Source organism: Oreochromis niloticus, linkage group LG1 (assembly GCF_001858045.2).
Source record: "Oreochromis niloticus isolate F11D_XX linkage group LG1, O_niloticus_UMD_NMBU, whole genome shotgun sequence".
Taxonomy (NCBI): domain Eukaryota; kingdom Metazoa; phylum Chordata; class Actinopteri; order Cichliformes; family Cichlidae; genus Oreochromis; species Oreochromis niloticus.
The window spans coordinates 32756420-32779221 of NC_031965.2; the positions used below are offsets into that span (position 1 = coordinate 32756420).

Genomic DNA, 22802 nt, shown 5'->3' on the forward strand with positions numbered 1-22802 from the left:
GGTGGTGATAGTTTGCGCTTGCAGTTTGGAATTTCAAAACGTCCCTTTACATGCTTTGCTGGTGGTCCAACAAGCATAATATACCAAAAAAAAAAAAAAAAAAAAATAACAACAATAGTCATTTGTTCAAACATCAGTGGGTTTTGTAGTAAGAATTAAAAGGCAGACAGGCATTGAATTCAACATTTTTATTTTGCAAATTTTCTCCTTTTCCCCATTTACACCAATGAATCTCCAAATGAGACTTCTCCACAATCAAAAATCCAAGGCATATTTTAAAACGTGAACTGATGACAGCCATGATCACATTTTAGTCTCTGCTACAATGAAAACAAAGAACAGTGAGAATACACAAGAGGCTGTAGTCACTGTGACCTTTGTAATCCTGAGTGGTCACTTAGATATTGTGAATATTTATTTTTATGCAATTCACTCAATCTAAACAAATTCCTTGATTCATTCTTATTGTTTTTGGCAAAATACCTATTGCTATGTTCTAACAAAATGACAAATCAGCAAAAGCACAAAAAGAAATGTGTATGGACACCTAAGATGAAGTACAAAAAACAAGGAATAGTTATTACAAATGTAACAAGTTAACTGAGTACATAAAGTGTAAAACTGCAAATCCTTCTTATTTATACCCTTACATTTCAACTGCATTTGTTTTATGCAAAAGAAAACGTTCATAAAACCAGACTTATGAGCTTTTGAAAAACTGTTATTGATCCATTTCAAAAGTGCACAGCTTCAGTTTTGAAAATAAAATACAGACTTTTTTGTTCAGGTACAGTTAACATTTTACTGACCTCAAGCTTTAACATAAAAATTTTCATGATGACCAAGAGCAAGTCAGTTAGAGAGGTAATTTAACTGCAAGTGCCAAAAAAGAAAAATGTTATGCAAATAATAATAACAACAACAACAACAACGCCACAATAAATAGCAGTAATACTTGGAAAATCAAAGTGGTAGAAAACGACTACGAACTAAAGACACCAACTAGTGTAGAAAGAGTGCTACCACAATGTCAATGAAAATATAAACTTCTGTTTTTCCACCTTTTTAAACAAGTTATTCCTGAGATGTGTTCAAAAAAATAAATAAAAATATAGATTCTGTATAATATCACATTTTCAATTGAACATGCTACACAATTTATTTGACAAAGAGCACCCTTTTCAGTAAAAAACAATACAACATATGGAAAGACAATGGGCACAGACCTAAACTGTGAAAGATGAATGGCAGTTTTGACTGGCAGTCAGCTTTAGGTTGAGCGCCACTCCAGGTCCGGGAGTCAGGACCAGACTCTACATGTAATTTAAAGAAGGAAATATGAACTGTGTTTGCACACTACTTTGACTGGTCACAAGGTCAGAGCAAAAGGTCAGAGGTCAAAGATAGACTCACAGTGGTCAGCATTTTGTAAACGTATTCACATCACCACAGAGCCCTTATCAGAACGCACAAGGAACAGGAAACCTCTCCCCTTCCAAAACAAGGTGTCACACACAATGTAACGCACAGTTTATTCTTTCCAATGATGCTTCCAAAAGTATCAATAAGTTTCATACACATTGCAACACAGTTTTGCTTGGGGCATGTTGTTGCTTGTCTGCACACTCAAATTACCCATTCACTCCAAGCACCAATAAGTATAGACTCTGTTATACTGAGTGCAGAGGGATGACGAATTTGCATCCAAAAGGTGAGTGGTAGCTGATTCCAACTTCTTGGTAAACCATCTTAGGGAGGCCAATATCACAGAGGTAGACTCTGCTGTCTTTGTCTGCTAAAGGCAGTGGAAGTCCTAAAGAGAGGGTCCACTTTGCATCCACACTCTGAGGCTGCTCACTGACTGGGGGATCAATACTTAGGACTGGAGCTCGGTTCTTGTTGGCCCAGTCAGCAACAGATTGGTACCAGGACTGCTCTTTCAGCAGTGGATTCTCATGGCAGTCCAAGCAGTTGATGACGAGATCGACTGGGCTCATGGGCAAGTCTGGGACACAGCCAAAGAGGGAGAATGTTTTTTAGTTGTATTGCAAAATCATAAGACAGAAAAAAAATATTAGTGCATTTGATCCCATTACAAACAGTACATTGAGACACTACAGGAATTGAAAGTGCCACATGTGTTGGCACTTTCAATTCCTGTAGCAAGGAGTGAAATTATCACCCCTTTCAAAAAGATGCTGGTGCATCTCACCATTTAGCTTTTAATCCAGAGAGGTATACTATAGAGCTCAACCCATATATTTAGTATTTATTGATGTATTATGTTGGTACTTATAAAACCCTGATAAATGAAAATGTAAAAGGTTAAGAGACAGGAGAAACACCCTTCTACCACATTATGAGTCAAATAGTTTGTCCACCAGAGGACATTCTGCAGCTTGCCTGTTGGCAACATGTTTGGATTGCTATAAACACAACAACCAGCTGATCCGAGCAGAATTGGGCAGAGCATAAATGATATATATAAATGGTAAATGGCCTGCATTTGTATAGCGCTTTACTCAGTCCCTAAGGACCCCAAAGCGCTTTACACTACATTCAGTCATTCACCCATTCACACACACATTCACACACTGGCAATGGCAAGCTACATTGTAGCCACAGCTGCCCTGGGGCGCACTGATATATATATAAAAGTGTGTTAACTACCAAAAATCGGCATCATTCTATACAGCCTCAAAATTATATCATGATATTTACAATGATTTTTTAAAATTGCAATTCATGACAATATAGAAAACACTGAATGTTTTATCGCTGCTTGGAGCTTACAGGCAGCAACATTTATAAGTTTAAGGAAAGAAAAGCAAATAAATCTTTTTCAGTCATCTACTGTCACTGATCACAGTAGCTCATTAAAATTTGAAGTGTGAATCTGCTGAAATAAAGCAGCAGCAATATACTGCAATATTAGTGAAAGCATTATATCCAGTGATAAATAACTGTAAGCATAAAAATAGCCTAGGTATTTTTTTTTTCCCCATGGAAATTATAACTATAACATGACTGATTAAAACTTTAGTCTAACCAGAACTAAATAGAACCTGTTTCTAACCAGGTTGTGTTCAACATATGTTACCACTGAAAACAGCGACTTTATGCTGAACATAGTTCACTAACATTCTTCCTCTGCAGTACCCCCCCTTTGAGACTACACTCACCAAACTAACAGTAAATAATTACAAACCAAGAGTGGATAACCTTGTGTTAATTTAGACCAACTAAAACGTTGCAGAGGTAAAACCAGCGTTTTGATTTATAAGTTTGCGTCCAAGATATCAGTATAAGCTCCAAGCACAAGAGGAGTCAGGAGTGTCTTAAACGGTGCAACTCCACTAGAGGGCAACATTTGCCTATGATAGTCATTTCCAACCGGACAAGGTTAATACACCGTGTCCCCACTCAGACTCTCTCTTAGCCCTTTCTAGCAACATTTTTGAGACCTGTATAGGCTACAGTGTGAATACTAAATAATTTAATACTAATACTGATGGAGTTGTACCTTTGACGCTGGAGACCTGCTTGCCGCTCGTCTTGCTGAAGAGGTTGACCTCACTGGTGACAGACTCTTGCATCTTGACAAAATTAGGCAGGAACAAGATCACCTCCACTTCATGGTTGGCCAAGTGTCTACCACAGCTGATGCCTTGGGCTCCCTGAACATGGGGCCCACACAGAAGGACCACGGTGGGTCTCTGGTGGACATTTTTTGGTGTGAGCCTACGAATATTTGAGAAAAGAAAGACTTCTCCATTAAAAAAACCCCCAAAAAACCAAAAAAGATTAAAGGCAACGACAAGCACATGAATTACTTTGCGATCAAACTGGCGATGCCAAGTCTAAACCCCATCAAGTATTTTGCAGAAGTTGGACACATTAAATTTCTGTAGAAAAGAAAAACTGCACCCCACCAAAGGTTTCTTAATTATGATTATGGGAATTATGACAATGGTACTTGACTAAAGCATGTGAGCTATACTAAGTATTTTATTTACAATTACATTTTTAAAATATCCCAACCTTGATAAATCTTAAATAAAGTCTTCTATATTTACATGTTTTAATATTAAACTGAACAGATGAATGGAAATTGTTGTGATTTTGCACTACAACACAAATTAAACCTGATCTGAGTGCACTGTACTTCCAACTTAAATCTGAGTCACGCAAGTATTGCAATGCAAAGTAGATGAAAGGACTGAGGCAATAAACCAGTTTTGATGTTAAATAAGTCTCTGCCACTCTTAAAAGTACATGTAAATAATACCGAACAGGGTTTGCTTTGGTCTTTTAGGATGTTCCTGACATTATATTCAACCTTAATGTAGAATGTAGTGTCTTCCTAAAACAATAAGCCTTGTTTTTCAGATGAGGATGTTCAACACACTGTTGTACATTCTTCTTCATATAATACAAACAACTAACAGTAGCTAGCCATGAGCCTGGGAAGTCTAAGGCGCCACTGAAGCTAGAACTGGTACTCCTTACCTGTTTGGTCCACCTAGCAATGTGAGAGCCATCTGACTGGAACAAACACCGACTGCTTCTAGCCTGCGCTCAAGAGAAAGACCCCAGCGCTCTGCAGCTGCTAAGAGTTGTTTATGAAGCTCATAGGGCACACTGGGAACCACCAGACCTGTGTCTGCAAAAAGAAAACATGTGAGATAGAGAATATGTTAATGTGTTTTCATTTCATTTCATTTCATTTCAGCACCAGTTTTAGTTACATTCTAGCAGCAAAACATTTAATAAAACTGAAGCCATTTAGCCAGTCATCTTCATCAAAATGGCTTTAGAAACAAAAGTAGGAGCAAAGTTAAATCTAATAATAGGACTTTGGAGATAAGGACATATTAGTCTACAGATAAACACATTCCCAGGTTCTCAGGGGATGGCAGTAGGGTTGCAATGATTCATTAAGTAATTCAAATAACTTGATTGCTAAATAAATAAATACATAAATAAATACATAAATAAATAAATAATAGTAATAATAATTTTTGCTTGACATCATGTAAACTCAAGCATTTCATACACATTTGCGACATAAAATAGACCTGCAATAGGAATGTATCTTGGAGCATGTGTGGGAATAAAAAGTACGGCAACATGAAGCTCATGCAAGCCTCAGCTTCTAAACAAAAAGACGGATAACACAACAGCAGCAGTGAAGATGATGCTGCTATAGTTTAATGTGGAGTCCATCCACACACACACACACACACACACACACACGCACACACAGAGAAGAGCAACGGGGGAGCAGTTACCGAGGTGGTGAGCTCAGGTGGAAACAAAACATTTTTCTAGCATCCAAAACAGCAGTGCTTGTTACTGTAATCACCATTAAAACTTTTACTAGGAAGAAGTGTGGTTCATCAAATCACGTGCTTAGCAAGCTCTGATGTGACCAAAACGGAGTTTGTAGCTGCTTCTCTATAGCTGTTAATTTTACACAGCAAAAGTTACAGACGTTAAAATATGAAGATGAACTGTTATGAACTTTGTCTGATACCATTTTTAAATTAGGCAGATTGCTGAAGGCTGACAACAGCCATCCCACGTTCTATCGCAGTGATACCTGCAACAAGGAGAGTCGGTGAGTCTAAAGCCGAGCATGGGGTATAGTAAACCATATTTATTTTGAAGGTTTAGGTAAAATCATTTTTCAGATTTAAAGTTAATTTTAAAAATATTATATAAATAAAACTGTATTAATATTTTAAAATATACACAAGGAAGCTTTCTTGTAGGGCAGCATGAGAAAGACAAATGCTTTTAATTGACAATACTGTATGTGAGATCATTTTATTTTTGGATTTCATTTTAATATGCCATGCAAATACAATAAAGAAATTTATTAAGTCATTTATTTTTTGAGAAATGCATGCAGTTAAGCCATTAAAACATGAATTTTAAAAATAGAAATTAATGGGACATTTATTTTGAAAGTCCTGTGTTTTTTTGTTTTTAATATTTATTATTGCTCATTAATAAGACAAAAGTATTTTGTATCTAATTGCTAGATTAATCAGTTGATTAACCAATGACATACTGGATTACTAAATTAATTGATACCAACTAGGGCTGCAGCTAAGTGTGAGTAAACTATTGGGGAAAAGCTTTTCTTCCTCTATCTGACCTGATCTTGCTCCCATCACAAGATTCTCCATTTCCCTTCCTGTTTGTCACTGCTGTCTGAGGAAACAAAGGAAAGATTGGCAGCCTTTAGAAAAGATGACAAACATGAGGCAGTCAGAGTGATAACGCCTATTCCCCACGGGCCCTGAACTCACACGCACCATCACATGGTTTCTGACCAATTCCCAGTTCTTAGCTGCGGGACAGGACTGCACTGCGCTGGACCCCCCACACTGGCTGCTTCTCAGTCAAAACATGCAGCGAGTTCGCGTGACAAAAAAGGGGGCAAACATCACACAAATATGAACACCTGTACCTGTATCCCAACATCTTGTGGTGAGAAACTGGGGAGGGCTAAAAAGTAAGATGGATGGTGGTGATTGGGCTAAAAAGTGAGTCCATTCATCTTCTTAAAACACACTGTTAGCCATTACCAGATGAACCATCAGACAAAGTTTTTAACTCAAAAACATAATTCATGCACTATACACTTTTAGGTAAGATTTGCCACCTTCTACTTCAGGAACCTTTAAGAACTGTGTGAAGTACTCTCAAAATCGTTTTGGAGGCTTCAGCCACTGGACTGGTCTGTCTAACCTAATGACTCATATTTTGGACTTCTTAAGAATTTTCTGTTTTTAATTAGGAGCTAAAAACAATCATTTTAGGAGCATCGTTAAGAAAAAAAAAATCATTGTTACAAATTCTTAATACACATTTAATAAATTTCTATAAAGGTAGCTTTTGTTATACAAGTCACCTTTTCCTAAGCTGTCCTATTTCAAGGAAAATTCTTAAATCCCTTTTTTTTGTAAATTGCATCCTTCATACCATGTAACCAATCACAATTGTTCTTGTGCGTTTCCATGAATTACTGTAATGCATTTCTGCAGTTTGTTTTTCTTTTTTTAAATCACTGTACAAACTAAATTGTGTGGAAAGCTTTATAGAGGGTGTGCTAATCCCTAGCTATCCATTGCCTTTGGCACATTATAAGGGTAATAAGAGTCAAGCTGGGGGAACTGTGCGGCTCAGGGTCCCTTTGATAAATAAAGCTACTGGGAGGCAGTTAAGTCCTTAATGGCCTCCTACATATCTCCGGCCTGGCAGCTGAGAAATTGGTGGCCTCATTGGTGTGCACAGAACCTACACTGACACAGAGATGCAAGCAAGTGCGCGCATGCACACACACAGATCCCACATCACACTCATATACACCCACGACTTTGCACCCAGACATGCAACACTCTCAATGACACACACATTCTACACACGCACACCCTCATACACAAGATAATTGCATATAAACACAGAGACTCATGCCGTGCCTGACCGAAATTCTTGCTTATCTTTAGGTCAGCGCTGTTCCCCTCCCACTATTCTTTATTGATACCACACAAAGACTGCTAATATGTTTCAGTGGGCAACAGAAATCTAGAGCATGCCAATCCTCCTGTGAGCGATAAGCACAGGAAAGTCAACTGGTTCTTGTCATGCAAGTGCTGCCTTGAGTGCCAAGCTCAGAGGAAGTGGGTGTTGCACTAGTATGCACTAATTGCTTTTAAACCAACCCATCAGGTGCGCTTCTTAACTCTGCTGCTTAAATTTCTGCAACCAAAACTATCTGCCCCACCTTTCTCTCTCACACATACATGCAATCCCTACACGCTCTCAGTGCAGTATTAAAAACAGACTAGCTAAACTGGGTAGCTGTGAGTATACAGCAGCGCTAAAATAAACTGAGCTGGAAGTTATCCTTCAAGCATGACAAGGAAACCGGCAAGACTGAAAGCAATACGCGCTGGTTGGATACGAGCCATGTGTGACTAAGGCTTGCACTGGGGTAGGGAGGGAAAGCAGCCCATTTCATTCACTTCTGCTCCACTTTAAGAGTTGCAGAGGTAGCAAGAAAGAAAATAAAACTAACATTAAAATTTGAAATATTAGTTTTCAGAAATTTAGTTGTTCAAACAGCACCACAGAGGTTTTTGAGTCTCAGTCTTCCTTTGTTGGTATTGTCTTTACCTGTGAGCATGCAGTTTTAAAACAGACTTATGCATTTCTAGGCACTATTACAGTGGCACATAATAACAAGGTAAACATACGTGCAAGTAACTCCTATGAGCTCAAGCTCATGCTATACAGAAGAAAACAGCACAACTAAACTACAGAGGCTACAACCTTTACAACAATGACTTATAGAAACAGAATCTTAAATCCCCATGTCCGCTTGTTATGTCAACCCAATCAACAGCTGGGCACTTTGTTTTACTTTCTGTGTTCTTGCACTGTTGTTTTATCTGTTTACTGGCAAAGTTTCCAGGTCAAGAGCACTGCGGTTTTTTTCCTGCTTCAGAGGTGCTGTTTATGTAAGGTTGCATGGCGGCATACTAATTACAGAGTGCAGAGGACGGGGATTATGATGACAGCCCTGGGAAGCAAATCTGTCTGCACGGTAAGAAAGGACGCTCTGCTTGGAAGCTATATGCAGAATGGTTGGCAGCTGCTTATACTGAGCTCTCCTGAGTCACCACATAAAACTGTCAATCTGGGATAAAAACACCAATGTCATTCGCACCTGTCACCCTTGTACTAATATCTAGTCTTACCCATCTTCAGAAATTCACATAGAACCATGCATCCTGAGCAAACAATTTAGATTTGAATCATTTGGTGTCAACAACATGTGAAGATGCAGAGTACAACGCCCCACTTTACATTTAACCACAGAGACAACTAAGAAGCATACCTTGACGATGAAAAGAGTATGTTTTTTTAAATTGCACCTCATTTTAGGGCCTCCTACCACAGGCCAAAAATTTGCAGATATATTGGGCATTAACTTACTCTACAGTTTATTCCGTAACAGACCACATCAGTAAAGTTTAAAACAGGCCATTCCTTGTGCCACAGCCATTTGCTTTATTACTGCTCACCTGACAACAATCACACCTTTGACTCCAGGGCCTGTTAGCCATTACTTATCTTGTGTCTGAATTAACCAGTTACATAATATTCCTAGATTGAGCCAGTTTGAGAAAGCAGAGGGCAGTAATGTCTATGGGCTTATGCCACAAGAGCTTGCAGAACTTGCATCCAATGACAAACAGTAACCAGGTATATATACACTCTGCCAACTATTCTGCAACAGGGTGAACTCTGATCAAGAAATTGGGTCACCTGTGAGCACCACTTAATGGTGCATGTTGTCTCCTTCATTGTGTTGAATAAAAGAGACACTATTAAAAGCTCATTTAACTTTAACTTTTCATTTTACTAAAGACACACTTAAAAATGTCCTGTATATTTAATGTTCGCAGTTACATAAACTCAAATAAGGATACTTCCCACGATGCACAAAGTTTTAACGGAGGAGAGTCAAACTGTGAGCTTCCAAGATTAATTTTGTTCTTATATCAAATATAGAAACCAAGTCAGAAAAGGCCTTTCATTTACATACTTCATTCATACCCACTATTTATTTCTGTAAGGTGTGATTACAGAAAAAATAAATTAAAAAAAAAATAAAAAAAATAAAACCCTCCCCAACTTAAAATTTGGCCTTTATTCAACATGACTAGATGCAGCCGAGTGAAGCTGATATTTTTCAGATGTTACCTGGAAGTCCTTTTACGACCACTTAGAGAGCAAAATCACAACTCTTTACAACTGACCTGAATTTTGCATGGAGTATTGCTAGTTATTATAGCTGGCTTTCCAGCTTAAATGGAACAGATTTCTACAGTTTTCAGGTGTAGTCCACAATTACATAATTCTGTAAAGTAAGGATCGTTTTTTCTTTTTTAACATTCACAGCGTAGTCTAGCAGAGTTTGACTACTGCTTTAATGTCCTGAAGTGTCTGGCCAAATAATCTAAACTATGACGTCTTGCAGGGCAGAGTACAATTCACTCACCACTTGCAGCTTTGGCTTCTCTGCAACTTTGTCTACTTTTAATTGAAATGAAGTTAAATATTTTGAAACACTGGACCACAAATTGTCATACACAAATGTGTCCTTGCCACCAAAAATTTGTGTGTGCATCTTCTTCTTACCCGTACAATATTCCTTGCCCACATATTGGGGCACAGTTATCTGTCTGTATGTGACCGGTTTCCCCTCCAGAATATTCTCATCATGGCGATAGGACTGGGTCTTCTGCTCAGCCTGTGTATTGTGATGTTGTAACTTGTGGCTGTTGCTACTGGCCCCATCAATCTGGGAAAAAACGGCAGCCTTGTCGAACAGAGCCAGGTTTCCCTCAAAATCAAAGTCAGTGTCCAAATTCTCATCAGTCCCATCACCAAAGCATTCATCATTCTTTGATCTCTGCCCTCCAGCCCCTCCGTTCCTCACATTGCTTCTCCTGGGTGTGGACTGTGTCGTCCCTCTGCTGTTTGATGAACCTGGAGACAATGGAAAACACAAACTCTGAGGATTGCTCACATAAAACAGGATTTGGTGTTGGACAATGCTGGCAAAGATTTAATCAGAATATTATCAGGGGTAGGTGCACAGATGGGACCTCACAATCCCTGAGGAAAAGAGTATATGTGCCATTGCAAACGATTCAAAACTTGTTATGGATTTAATTACCCAAGCATACAAACATTTGAAGAAATTCTGACACTAGGGCCATATGTCTATGGATTACATTCAATTATCAGTGGTGGTCTGCATGAATGTATAGTATATCATGTTAGCATTTTGAGCAGATCCTTTACTCTTACTCAAGGAGGACAAACAATAGATTTAAGCCGCTACATTTAAATAAATGAAATAAAGTAGCAATGCTCGTCTTTTTCATACATTTATATACAATCCATTAAGAGGATCATAGTTTGCTGATGCTAGGCCTGCTGGCATAGTAATATTCCACTACAGCCACACGCCCTCATTACTCTGTTCATAGCTGAATAATGGTTAAGGCAAAAACAGGAGGATCAGTTGATACAAAGCAAAGTGTGCCGACTGCTTAAGGTCTGTCTTATTGTAAAGAGCCAAAAACTTAGTTACTTAGTTGGAGTAGAGCAGGGTCTCACACTGATGTGAAACTGGGGCACTTGTACTGGAAGGCCCTTACCTTACAAAGTGCTCTGAGATTCCTTATGTTTTCAACTGATAACAATAAAAAAAAAAAAAAAAAAAATTAACTAAAATGAACTAAACTGAAAATGTTGACTGTCCTTGTGCTAATTATGTTCTTAATGCATATCTGATTTGCTCTACTATATTTGGCTGTAATGTGATCTTGGCATGTGTCACATGTTAGATCCAGTTGTGAATTTTCAATACAAGCTGACATAAGGAGTGTGTTCATTTAGGTTTCCTTTTTGTAAGCTAAACCTGAGCAGTTGTTAAATGATCCCAGGCTTTTACACACATAAAAAGATACATCAGTGTGTTTTTTTTAAATTTAAAAAAAAAAAAAGTTTTTCAACAAAATTAAGTTCCAAAAAAGTTTTTGGGGCAAATAAAAATGGATTTAAAAATATCCTAATTTATAAACAAAAACAAACTCAAAAAAAGTCCTAGCGTATTTTAAATCGAACAAAATATTCCAATAAACTGGGAATTATGGTGTAATTAATCTCTGCTACAGTGTCATTTAAAATCTAAAGAACAAATTAATCATATGGAACTTCCAGTCTGAATCCCCTGGATTAAACCCCATCAGCCGCAGGTTCAGACCGGGGAGCCAAAGGATCTGCTCTAAGCTGGCACAGGCCTTTTTTCCCTTGAAACAGATTATTTTAAATATAAATATTTAATCTGTCAGACCCCACTTATATCCTAATCATCTCTAAAAGAAGCTATATTATACTATATTGAAAGCCATTGTGTTATAAACCATGTAATCCATACACAAGTTCCTGCACTCAGCAGTTTCAAATTCTGATTGGGAGGTTGCAGCTCTTTTATCTTGGATAGCTGTTACTGCAGACTCTTATCGTCTCACGGATAGTTACGATAGCTGAATGAGAACAAAACACTTAAAAGGCCCAATGGCCGAATGAGCGGTGCTTGATAAAGTTTATGTACATGTAAGCACAGAAAACAAAAAACAAAATGAACCAAGGGGGAAAAAAAAAAAAAAAAAAAAAAAAAAAAAAAAAAGCAAAACTGGAAAAACCTGGCCTTCAACCCCAACCATCTAGAGCTCTCACGCTAACAAGGAGACACAGAAACACACTCACACGCTACTGTCAGTGTGACAGCTAAGGTACTCTGGCCTCTCTCACGCAATATGCTGGGAAGCATATTGTCATCGTACACTTCGCTTGATACAAATTTGCCAGCAAAACTTAGAGCTAGTTTGAGCTACTTTGAGCTGACACCGGTGTAGCTCTATTCAGCAGTGAATTGGGGGTTAAACATGCAATTAGTTTTTACATCACAATTCTTAATTTAATTTTTAAAGAAACCCTATATATAATAGACCTTATATACAGATACTACTCTAAAGCATAGTTTTAATAATTATTGGCATAATTTACAGGTATATGCAAAATGCTAAACAATGGGAGTGAGAAGAAGGTTAAGTGTAAGTGTGTGTGAATGGGGGATATAAGCTAGCATCTTATTAGCGCAAGCCAACATTGTCATTATTTACAAGGAAGTGTTTTGTCATGCTATGAATCAAAAATCTGAATGAACTTGGCAAAGCTCCAAGTTAAACAGGCTAATGAATAACAAGTAGACAGACAGTGAACCTTACTGATTTGAGTTTAGACAAACTTCCCACAACAGCTACAACTACAGAGGCCTGGAATGTTCTTAACTGAAATGTGAGTTTAGGTAAGAACACAGTGTTCAAACTGTGAAAGCGTTTCATAAAACAATATATTTTATTATTTTTAGTGATCTTGGTGGTTTTCATTAAATTGGTCCATATCCTACTCAATATCTGGTTTCATCAGTCATCATCAGTGATTAGAAGCAAAATAAAAAAAACCCCCAAACAATCCCTACGACGTAAATGTGACTAAAAAAATAAAAAAAAATAATGATGATTGTGGTGAAGCACACGCACACTGATAATCAAAAGGCAAAGTCAAATAAAATGACCTACTTACTTACTTATAATAGACTTCGAGAGTCTATTGTAAGTGCAACATTTTCCGATTAAAGGAAGTGTGTGAGGTTACTTAAAGAACAAGGATGTTCGTGATGGCATGGAAAACACAGTAGGAAGGCAACAATGGTGGTATGCAGGGCAGTACAAGTGTTTGATTAGATTTGCAACTAAAAATAAATGGTTGCAGATTTTAATATGCATTTAGGAGCACGTAGGCATGCGAGTGTCACACAGTGGGCAGCAAAGAGGCAGTAAAAACATTTCAGATTTGGATTTTGGATGGTTTGGGATTTTTTTTTTTTTTTTTTTTTTTTTTTTTTTTTTAAACATTACAGCTGACAACAGCAATGATTGTTATGGTAATTGAGATTTTTTTTAAAAAAACAAAAAACATTGCAGGTAAAAAGCTGATAAGAGTTTTTCATCAAACTACCTTTATAACAAACAACATATGCAAACTTTTCAACTTTAAAAGCTAAAGTAACTAACTTAAAAGTGGATATGATTTCACTCCATATGAGGCAGCAAGCTGCTCATAGGAATACAGAGTCAAGCAGCTCCTCCAAAAGACAAGCTGAAAGAGATCTGTTTGGGGTTAATGAAATCAACTGTTCTTCTATACCCCTATGTATCCTCCTCTATATTCCCTTTGTGCTCTCCAAGAAAGATCATTAACAGATATTAAAAAAATAAAAAAAATCCTAGAATCTGATCTTATGTGTGCAACAGCCCACCCTGCCTTCCCGTCTTTGTGACTGGGGGCTTTTTGGGAGCATGGCATTGCGTGTGAAAGGACCAGCCCAGCCCAAGCCACTCAGCACGTTGGCCCTGTGCAATTTGGGCATTAGCTCCCTGGCCTCCAGCCTGAAAGCAAGAGATTAAAATAAAAACTCAAAGGTAAACATTGCTTCCACAATTGATATCGCTTTGGCTTTCCAAGCACACTGGGACAACATGGCTTCCTGTCGGGGAGGGGGTGTCGGTTTCCTGTGCTGGCCAGAAGCAAGTCAGGGAAATGAGATGGGGGGGGGGGGAAAGAGAGAGAGAGAGAGAGAGAGAGAGAGAGAGAGAGAGAGAGAGAGAGAGAGAGAGAGAGAGAGAGAGAAGCAGGGCACTAAGCACAAAAGCCTGGCTTTGCATAACCTTCTCTTTAGGAGCAGACACCAAGAGGGAGGGGTAATGTTTATTGATTTTAGTCACACACGTATTGTAAAGAGGAACTTTGGTACAAGCGTTTAGCACGCTATGGGAATCATAGTGGGGAGTTATAGCGAGGCACTGTTTGGTCCCAGGCTCAGGTTTCTGAAGAGAAGGTAGCAACACGCACACAGGAATTGACAATGGATTAGCAATTTATGACTTATGACTTGAATCTTAATGACTTATTCATTTAATGAAACATGGAAAAGACTGGTTTTCTATTGTCCACGTTTCTATTTCCACGTTCAGGACGTAGTGTTTAATCACACTGGAGAACACTGGCAATTTTTTTTGACCCCTGACTCTTCCATTGTTTGGTGATCCTGAGTGTAAAACTGAACAGACTTTAAATGACTCCAGCAGAGGCCACAGAGCTGTCCAAGCAGATTTCCTCCTTATTTGCTGCTGACTAGAGGAAATACTGTTTTAACTTTTATCTAATCAGGAAGGTTGAGTAACACATTCTGATTTTTAAAGCAATGTGCACAACTTGGGACAGGAAAATCTAAATATGTGCTTCAGTGTCAACATGCATCAGAGTTTGCATGTAAAAAAAGGTTACGACTGAAAGTAATAATACCCCAAGTATAATGGTTTTATATTTAAAATATCAATATGAGTTTAAAAAAACCCCTCCAAAATACAAAACAGAACTTTATCATTAAAAAAAGTTACAATAACAGCAACAAATTAATCAGTTAGTTCTGAAACTAACATCTGCCAAAGAGATGCATTGATCACAAACTGACCATCATACCAAATGAGATACCTGTGTCCTAAATGTATAAACACAGTTAAGTATATTCCTCTATAGCAAAATCTACTGTGCAAGATAAACAAACAATTTAACAATATGCAATATAAAGATGGTAGAATCCATCTTTAATAGGGTTAGTCTACTTCATCGCCAGCTTCTTTTTGACAAGAGATGCCCTTGGTAGCCTGAAATCATAATAAACCCTTATTTAATCCTGTCAAGGACAAGGCTAGTGCATTCACTATTCTGATAGTGGGGATCTCATTGGAGCGCCACTTACCGTATTTTTCGGACCATAAGGCGCACCAGATTATAAGGCGCATTAAGGGAAAAAAACAAAACAAACAAACAAACAAAAAAACAGTCAGATAATTCAAACTTTACTCAAATCACTCTTCTTGCTTCCTCCACTTCCATACCATTGATTCATTAATGTTGAAATCTCTCGTAGCTGCTGTATTCTCATGTTGTTGCAGTATATTAATGACTAACCTCGTATTGTGGATGTATTATCTCAGTTGTTCTCCAGACTGAAGTTTGGTCTGTTTACAGCATCCTGCCATGCGACTGCATTTGTCCCTAACCATCGGGAACCCTCATGTTAACTTTTATCGAGTGGAAAAAAGTTAGCGTTCATCCTCCATCTTCACTGTGTTTATGTTATGCTAACATAGCTGTGTCGCTAGCGATCACATAGCACAGCATTAAATACCAGCTGGTCCAACTTCAGTAACCATACAAAAGTAACTGATGTTTAGTTTTCTGTCTTCGTTTATGTTGGAAGTGATAGCAGAGCTGCACATTTTAATTTTTTCTGAAATCTCTCAGTCAGAACATGTTATATCATGTTTAGGTAGAAACTAGCAAGCTAACTTCCTGCTAACGTCTAACTGTTAAATTTAACAAATTCTGTTTTAATGGATGCCTAGGATGTTAAACTTAATTGTTACACCCGGTAAAGCGGCAATGCTGATTGTTTTATTAAAGATGAAAGTATTTTTAAAGATAAATGAGTTTTTAACTCTCAGTGATGGCGCAGTGTTCGTTCGTTCATCTTTGGGATTTGAAGCGGACCGAGTTTTGGACCCAGATTACTCCACGAGGCTCCTGACTACGGTAGCCGTAATGCTCCGATAATCAGTCAAGCGGTGCGGCTTCGTAGCTTACCAAAGGTGTACTAAAACATTTCTTGACAGATGTTTTGAGCGCCGTGTACCACATAAAATCGGTCAGTAAACACAACCAGAATTCATACATAAGGCGCACCGGATTATAAGGCACACTGTCGATTTTTGAGAAAATCAAAGGATTTTAAGTGCACCTTATAGTGCGGAAAATACGGTAAATGTTCAAGTAGTACAACTCCCCGCCCCCAAACAAACAAGCAAGAAAACACCCACAAATATTTCCAAAGATATAGCGTTTTGCTAGGTTTTTAAAAAAAAAAAAAAAAAAATTCAAATATTGTATAACAAGACAAAACTGTACACGCGAATGCATTTTCCTCCCTCACTCTTAACTGAAGCCTTTCACTGAACTACCAAATAAACAAATTGGCACCCTCTTTCGGGCCAGACACATGGCAGCACTTCTGCTATAATTTTGTTTGCATCTTACAAAATAAAAATGCAGAGGTAAGTGCACACATTAGTTTTTGACTGCTAGTCAAAGTTTCTTTTCAATAAACTTTCCCACTGAACTAACACAGCCAATCCCACAACTTGTTTGTACTCTCTGCTCATACTGCCTTCATATTAAAGTAATTTTTTGCTTTTTAAAGAACTTATTTTAATATCGCACTTAACAACAAACAAATCCTCACTAAGTTAAAAAAAAAAAAAAAGTTCTTCACAGGCCAAATTGCATTATTCACGTCACTATACAGGCTACACTATACAGTAGGGGTGACATGGGCTGCAGCGGCCCCTGCGCCACGAGTTTGAGACCCCTGACCTAAAAATTTAAACTAACAACTGGGATAATACTGAGCTTCTTTTAAAAATGAAATACCTGTAAAAATCTGTATCTGCTTGTGTTATACATATTCATGCACAACCATGTTTATTTTCTTTACAATTCACTGGGGTATTCACAGTGAATTTCTCACCATGCTGTCCTGGGGTGCCCGAGTGCCAGTGCGCCCTGTGGTTCCTTCAGTTTCCGCTCGAGACTGGCTTTCAAAGTCAATATCATACACCCCCATGTTACAATGCCCAACTGCAGTGACAAAACACATTTACAGCTGGCTACAAAACAGTTCTCATTTATTTAGCCAATTTCTAACCTACTTAATGGAGATTTGGTGTGTGTGTGTGTGTGTGTTCATTTTAATAACTCACTTATTTGGATTTGATTAAGGCTAAAAATGATCAGTCTTCGAGGCAAGGCTGCTCTGACTGACAGCTATACAGACAGAAGCAGCAAAAGCAATAACCGTATGCAAACATCTTGATCCGACAAGTAATGCAGCCTGCTGTGAGGTATAGGGACTTGTAAGATGTTGCTTTAGTTATGGTGAGTGAAATTAGTTTTTATTAGTTTGTTATTTAACACTAATAAGCAGGTATCAGCATCTGTATATTGCACCTGTAGAGTTGATAGGGCTTCCCAGTGTTAGCTGGAAACTAATACGGTTACTCCTCGCTCAAAAACAAAAAAATATCGAGAATAGCTATTAAATTAAGTGGATGGGCGAGTAATATCGCAGTGGTTATGCTAATCTTTTACATGTAGTCTAAGGGCACATATCAACCCACAGCACACTGAAAACATGCGAGTTTCTTTGCTCAGCACAACAGTCACTCCCTACCTGTCCAACTCTCGAGCTTACTCTCAGCTTACCCGAAACAAAGTTCAAGTTCACGCATCACCATTTTGACAATGTGAGATCCAGGAGATGTCTTTGATGTGTATAGAGGGTGCATTCCAAGCGTGACAGTTTGGCTGGGAGTGGTGTAACGCTGCACTACTTCAAACAAACCAACTAATTTCAAGTCTTTTTTCAAATCAGTCAAGGCACCTTGCAATTGCATCTCATAATAGCTGTATGCTTTTTTCATTTTTATTTTTATTTTTTAAATTCAATTATCATCCATTCTCTTCCGCTTAGCCTTTTACAGGGTCGCAGTGGGCTGGAGCTTATTCCAGCTGTCTTAGGGCGAGAGGTCACCAGTCTGTCGCAGAGCTAACACATAGACACAGACAACCATATGCGCTCACATTCACACCTATGTGCAATTTTACAGTATCCAATTAACCTATCCCCACCAACTGCATGTCTTTGGACTGTGGGAGGAAGCTGGAGTATCCAGAGAGAACCTACGCAAACACGGGGAGAACATGCAAATTCCTGCTCAAACTGTACGACTGAATTGCAGGGGTTAGAAGTTCGTAGCTCATGATACATGTTCTCACACTATACGGCCCGATGCTCTGTTGCGACCGGAGTGTTCACAGTGTGCGTTCATATACAACACGTGGTGTCCTTGTTTCCAGAACTGTAAGAAGAAAAAGGAAGTGGGGAGACGGTAATCTGAGAATGTACTGCTGGCACTGCTTCAACAGTGCGATTCCCTCACGAGGGGCAACGAGGATTTCAAACAGGTTTGATTTTCTTGTGACCACACGATTGCTGATAGGGAGCTGGTCGTGAGGTGCTAATCGCTTCTCGTTATCTCATGTATGCTAAGGCGAAACTCGGGCCGATCCCCAAAAGGGTCGCATGAGTGAAATATCGTCTTAAAATTTGCCAAAAATCGCACAGTGTATGCCCAGCTTTACATTACATCCAGCAAACTAGCGTTTCTTGTTTCTATTAGATAAACATTGCCAAATCACTGGAAATCTGTGCTTTCACCAAACAATCAAAGTGTGTATATCAAACTAGTGTTAGGTCAGGGTGGCATACAAAACTAGTCGTGATAACCAAAATCTTTCGGCTCCCTTCCAGTACCAAAGACAAATTTTTCTGGTCAGTGAAGCATCCAAGATAGGCAATGGGGACTTTCAGGAGTCATTAAGTACCACTGAACACAGCATAACATTGGGACATTGTGATTTGGTACAGATGCAGTGTATGACACTATTAATCATTTTATAGTTTAGATTTTATGTAACCTAAAATGATTTGAACTTCCTTTTTGGTATTTGGTGAAGAACACTTCAATTGTACAAACACAAACACTGATGTTGAGTGACACTGCACTTTTGCCCATCTTCAGTGAGGCAACTTTCAGACAATTAAAAGTGTGATTGGGAAATATGTGAAATTGTTGACAATCAACAATTTCACATATTGCCCAATCCTATATTGTCAGTGAACAATATCAATTTCATTTTCTACTTAACAGAAGAGAACTATATGGCCATTGGTGTGGTAAATTCCTGTTACTTATTTCATCACTCTCAACATTATTGCTGCACTCTGCAACAATAGCCCTCTGTGATTTGACAACTAGGAAACAAAGCTTCAAAGTAAGCAATAAGCTGAAGTCTTAAAAACACAGGGATTTCCCCATTTTATAAAGACGTCAAACTGTCTCATTGTTCTGGAACAACTGTAAAATAATCTGTCACCATTCTCCCATGATAATGCATAATCATGTGCTTTCCGAGCTGTGCTCAGTTGCTGTAGTTTGATTAGCACATCCTTTGTTGAGTCTAAAGGTCACTTGGTTATCTGTCATATCAATGGATAGAAGTCAAGATGTTATATGAACGGATGCTTACAAGTACAGCATTTGTCTCATGTCATAGCAAAAAGGTTTCTGACATGTTTAAAAACATAAATTTGGTGTTTTCATTAGTACAAAACAGAGATTTTTTTCCTTCCCTACGAGCCCAAAAAAACCCAATACTTAAAAATGAATAAATGAATTTAGTAATTTTCACCATACATTTAAATTTTGTTAGTACTTCCTAAACATTAGACTTTGAATCAAATAATAGGAATATAATTAGATAAGTAGAACATGGAACAAATTATTAAAGTACTGCATTTTTCTACTGCCAAAGTCTAAGTTTGTGTGTGCTTGCTTGAGTCTTATAATATATTATTAGAAGGGGGAGCCAAGAAGGGTATGGAAGGGAAAAAAAACAAAAAACAAAAAACTATCTTATTTTTGTTAACATGAACACTGAGGTTAATTACACAAGTGACTATAATTTACTGACTTTAAGTGTTGAAGTGCTTTATCCAATTAAATAAACAATAAATGATGAAATGTCAATTTTTTCAGGTCATGACCTACCTCTACGGGGGTTGCTGATCGAACCAGAGCTGTTGGTTATTGCATGAGAGTGATTTGTTTTGTTAGTCTGGCCATGGCGTCCTGTTGATATGGAGCTGGGTTCTGTTGCAGTGTCTTTCCCAGCGCTGGTCTTGTTGACTTTGTTCTGGATATCCAGGAACTTCAAGTCCTTGATATCCATAGCACTAAAAGGGACAAAAAACACAAAACTAACATTCCTTACATTGCTGGGAAATATTTTTCAATCCAAAACCACTAAAGTGATATTAACGGAGTTCTTGACTGATTCTAAAATTTTAAACAACTAATATATTTTGCCTAATTTTAAAGCTATTCATTCAACAAGCACTTACAGTCAATTCGTTTGTGATTCATAGAAAAATATGGAGTTTAGGATGACTATGTTTAAAATTTTCAATGAATACATGGATCTAGATGCCAAACTTAATAAATATACACATAGTGATAAGTAATACTGGTACAGTTATTCAAAAAATAAGTATATACCATTGTTGACTTAATGACATTTGGATAAACAAAGACTGGATTTTCTCCCATACTGGGCCTATTATTACATCTGTTTGACCTCAGAAGGCACTATAAAACTCATTATCACAATACTGCTTGTTGAAACTGATGCTGTCAAACAATTTATGTCCACTGTTATTGTGGGGGGGGAAAAAAAAGAACACATTTCTGATTTGTCCAACCAGAAGTCATAACAGGCCTTCATCTCTGGGTTCACTAGCAAGAAGTAGCTTGTGCTGATGTTTTCTGTTGTGAGCATGGATTCCTTGAATTTGAAAAATTTTCAGTCAACTCAAACTTCAGTTCACTACAAAGAGTTAAATATTCATTCTTTACTTTTAATTGCTAATACATGGTCAAAGTTCAACATAACACAGGGATCTGTTGAACTAGCAAGGCAGCACACTTATTTAGTTTTGTGTTCATTTCCAAATGCTTTTTATTTCAGCAAAATAAAAAAAATGACATGTCAGTAGCAAGCCCTGAGGATTTTATACACACTTTTTTGACAGTTGTACTCATGCACTAAAGGGGAAGCTCAAGGGGTGGGAGAAACTGCAGTAATCTATTTCTAGGGGCTTTAAAACACACACACACACACACACACACACACACACACACACCAAGGAGAATTACAAAACCTGGTCAAAGTTCTGAGCTCTCTGAAGTATTCTATTCATTACCTGAATGTGACCTCAGGAACAGGACACTTGACTCCATTGTGATAGGGATGTTTCAGGGAGATGGTTTGGCTGACGTGATCAACAGATGACACCTCACCCTGATAAACTCCCAACGTTGCTCCACAGTCTATGGACACAACACTACCCACCCAGTCTGTGGCCATTCTCTTTACAATGATCCTGTTTTAAAAACAAAAAAGGAAAAAGGGCTTTAGTGAGATATGTGTTAGATCCATGTTTAACAGGCTAATTGAATGTAACGAGTACATAAGGTTTGCAGACTAATTTCTTAAAAGTTGGGCCATTGTAGGCATTATACTGACCAGCAATTAGCCATCTGGCTTAGAACTTGTTTTTCGACCAGAGACCTTATAAGAAAGAGACTTTACACTAAAAGTCCTGAACGCGGAGTCCGAACTTTGCGTTAGTAAAAGCGGCAGTGGAAGCTAAATTGACAAGATAAAACTAGATTTTAATTAGCTTAACTAACCAGCACCTGTGTGGTTGTGGTTGGCGTATTACAAATCAGACGTTTCACAGGTAGGTATAAATATTAGCAACCTACCGTTTTAGCAGGAAAGCTTTCGTTTGTCATGTTACAATACAAACATATTTAAAATGACCAAAACTGTTGCTGACATTCTTGTGAGGACAAGATTTAAAGAAAATGAGGGCAAATCTCAACATTTCGCCGTATAACAAAGAATCTATGATAGCTAGCTCGGTAGCTAACATTAGCTTGTTTTCTGCCCCCTCTTTTTTCTTTCTTTTTTTTTTTTTAAATAAAAGCAGATTGCAGCTATTTTTAAATTGGTTTCTGTCGCCGATAAGCTAAGAGCCTAAATCTACTGAATCTACAGTTGGTAGATTTACCTTAGCGAAAAGCTGTGGTGAAATGTCAAAGCAAGACAGAGCCCAGGCTGTTTTTTGTGAGCGCTGTGTTCCGGGATAACATACACTACGTCACTTCCTTTATGTCCCACGTTGCTTTGTTTGTGTCTGTCTCCACGCATTTGACGATCAATACTCACACATAATCTCAGTATGTGCACCATTTTTCTACAAAACTAATTATATTATGATTATATATGTGTTATTTGTTTCTTTATTTATTTATTGGCGGTCTTTTTTTCCCAAGTCAAGA

The 22802-nt window shown here is 38.0% G+C and overlaps 1 protein-coding gene across 2 annotated transcripts; it reads right to left on the reverse strand.

The window, feature by feature from the left end:
* Positions 1-173: 173 nt before the first annotated feature.
* On the reverse strand, positions 174-22656 carry LOC100694828 (enhancer of mRNA-decapping protein 3). 2 transcript variants are annotated; one of them, XM_025907758.1, is made up of 7 exons: positions 22532-22656; positions 21659-21838; positions 20448-20632; positions 10219-10569; positions 4510-4663; positions 3524-3741; positions 174-2005 (listed from the first exon to the last, which is right to left on the reverse strand). In XM_025907758.1, the coding sequence occupies exons 2-7, from the start codon at positions 21820-21822 to the stop codon at positions 1671-1673; spliced, it is 1407 nt and encodes a 468-aa protein (XP_025763543.1). In that variant the 5' UTR covers positions 21823-21838; positions 22532-22656; the 3' UTR covers positions 174-1670. The 2 variants fall into 2 exon arrangements, with proteins under 2 accessions (XP_025763543.1, XP_019216216.1); XM_019360671.2 differs by lacking the exon at positions 22532-22656 and adding an exon at positions 21982-22096.
* Positions 22657-22802: the final 146 nt, after the last annotated feature.

Coding starts and splice junctions, on each gene's coding strand:
- LOC100694828 (XM_019360671.2), bottom strand. Junction 4,664..10,218: donor GGGCAAGGAATATTGTACGG/GTAAGAAGAAGA, acceptor TTCTTTTTGCAG/ACACAGGTCTGGTGGTTCCC. Junction 2,006..3,523: donor GCAGGTCTCCAGCGTCAAAG/GTACAACTCCAT, acceptor GCTGTGTCCCAG/ACTTGCCCATGAGCCCAGTC.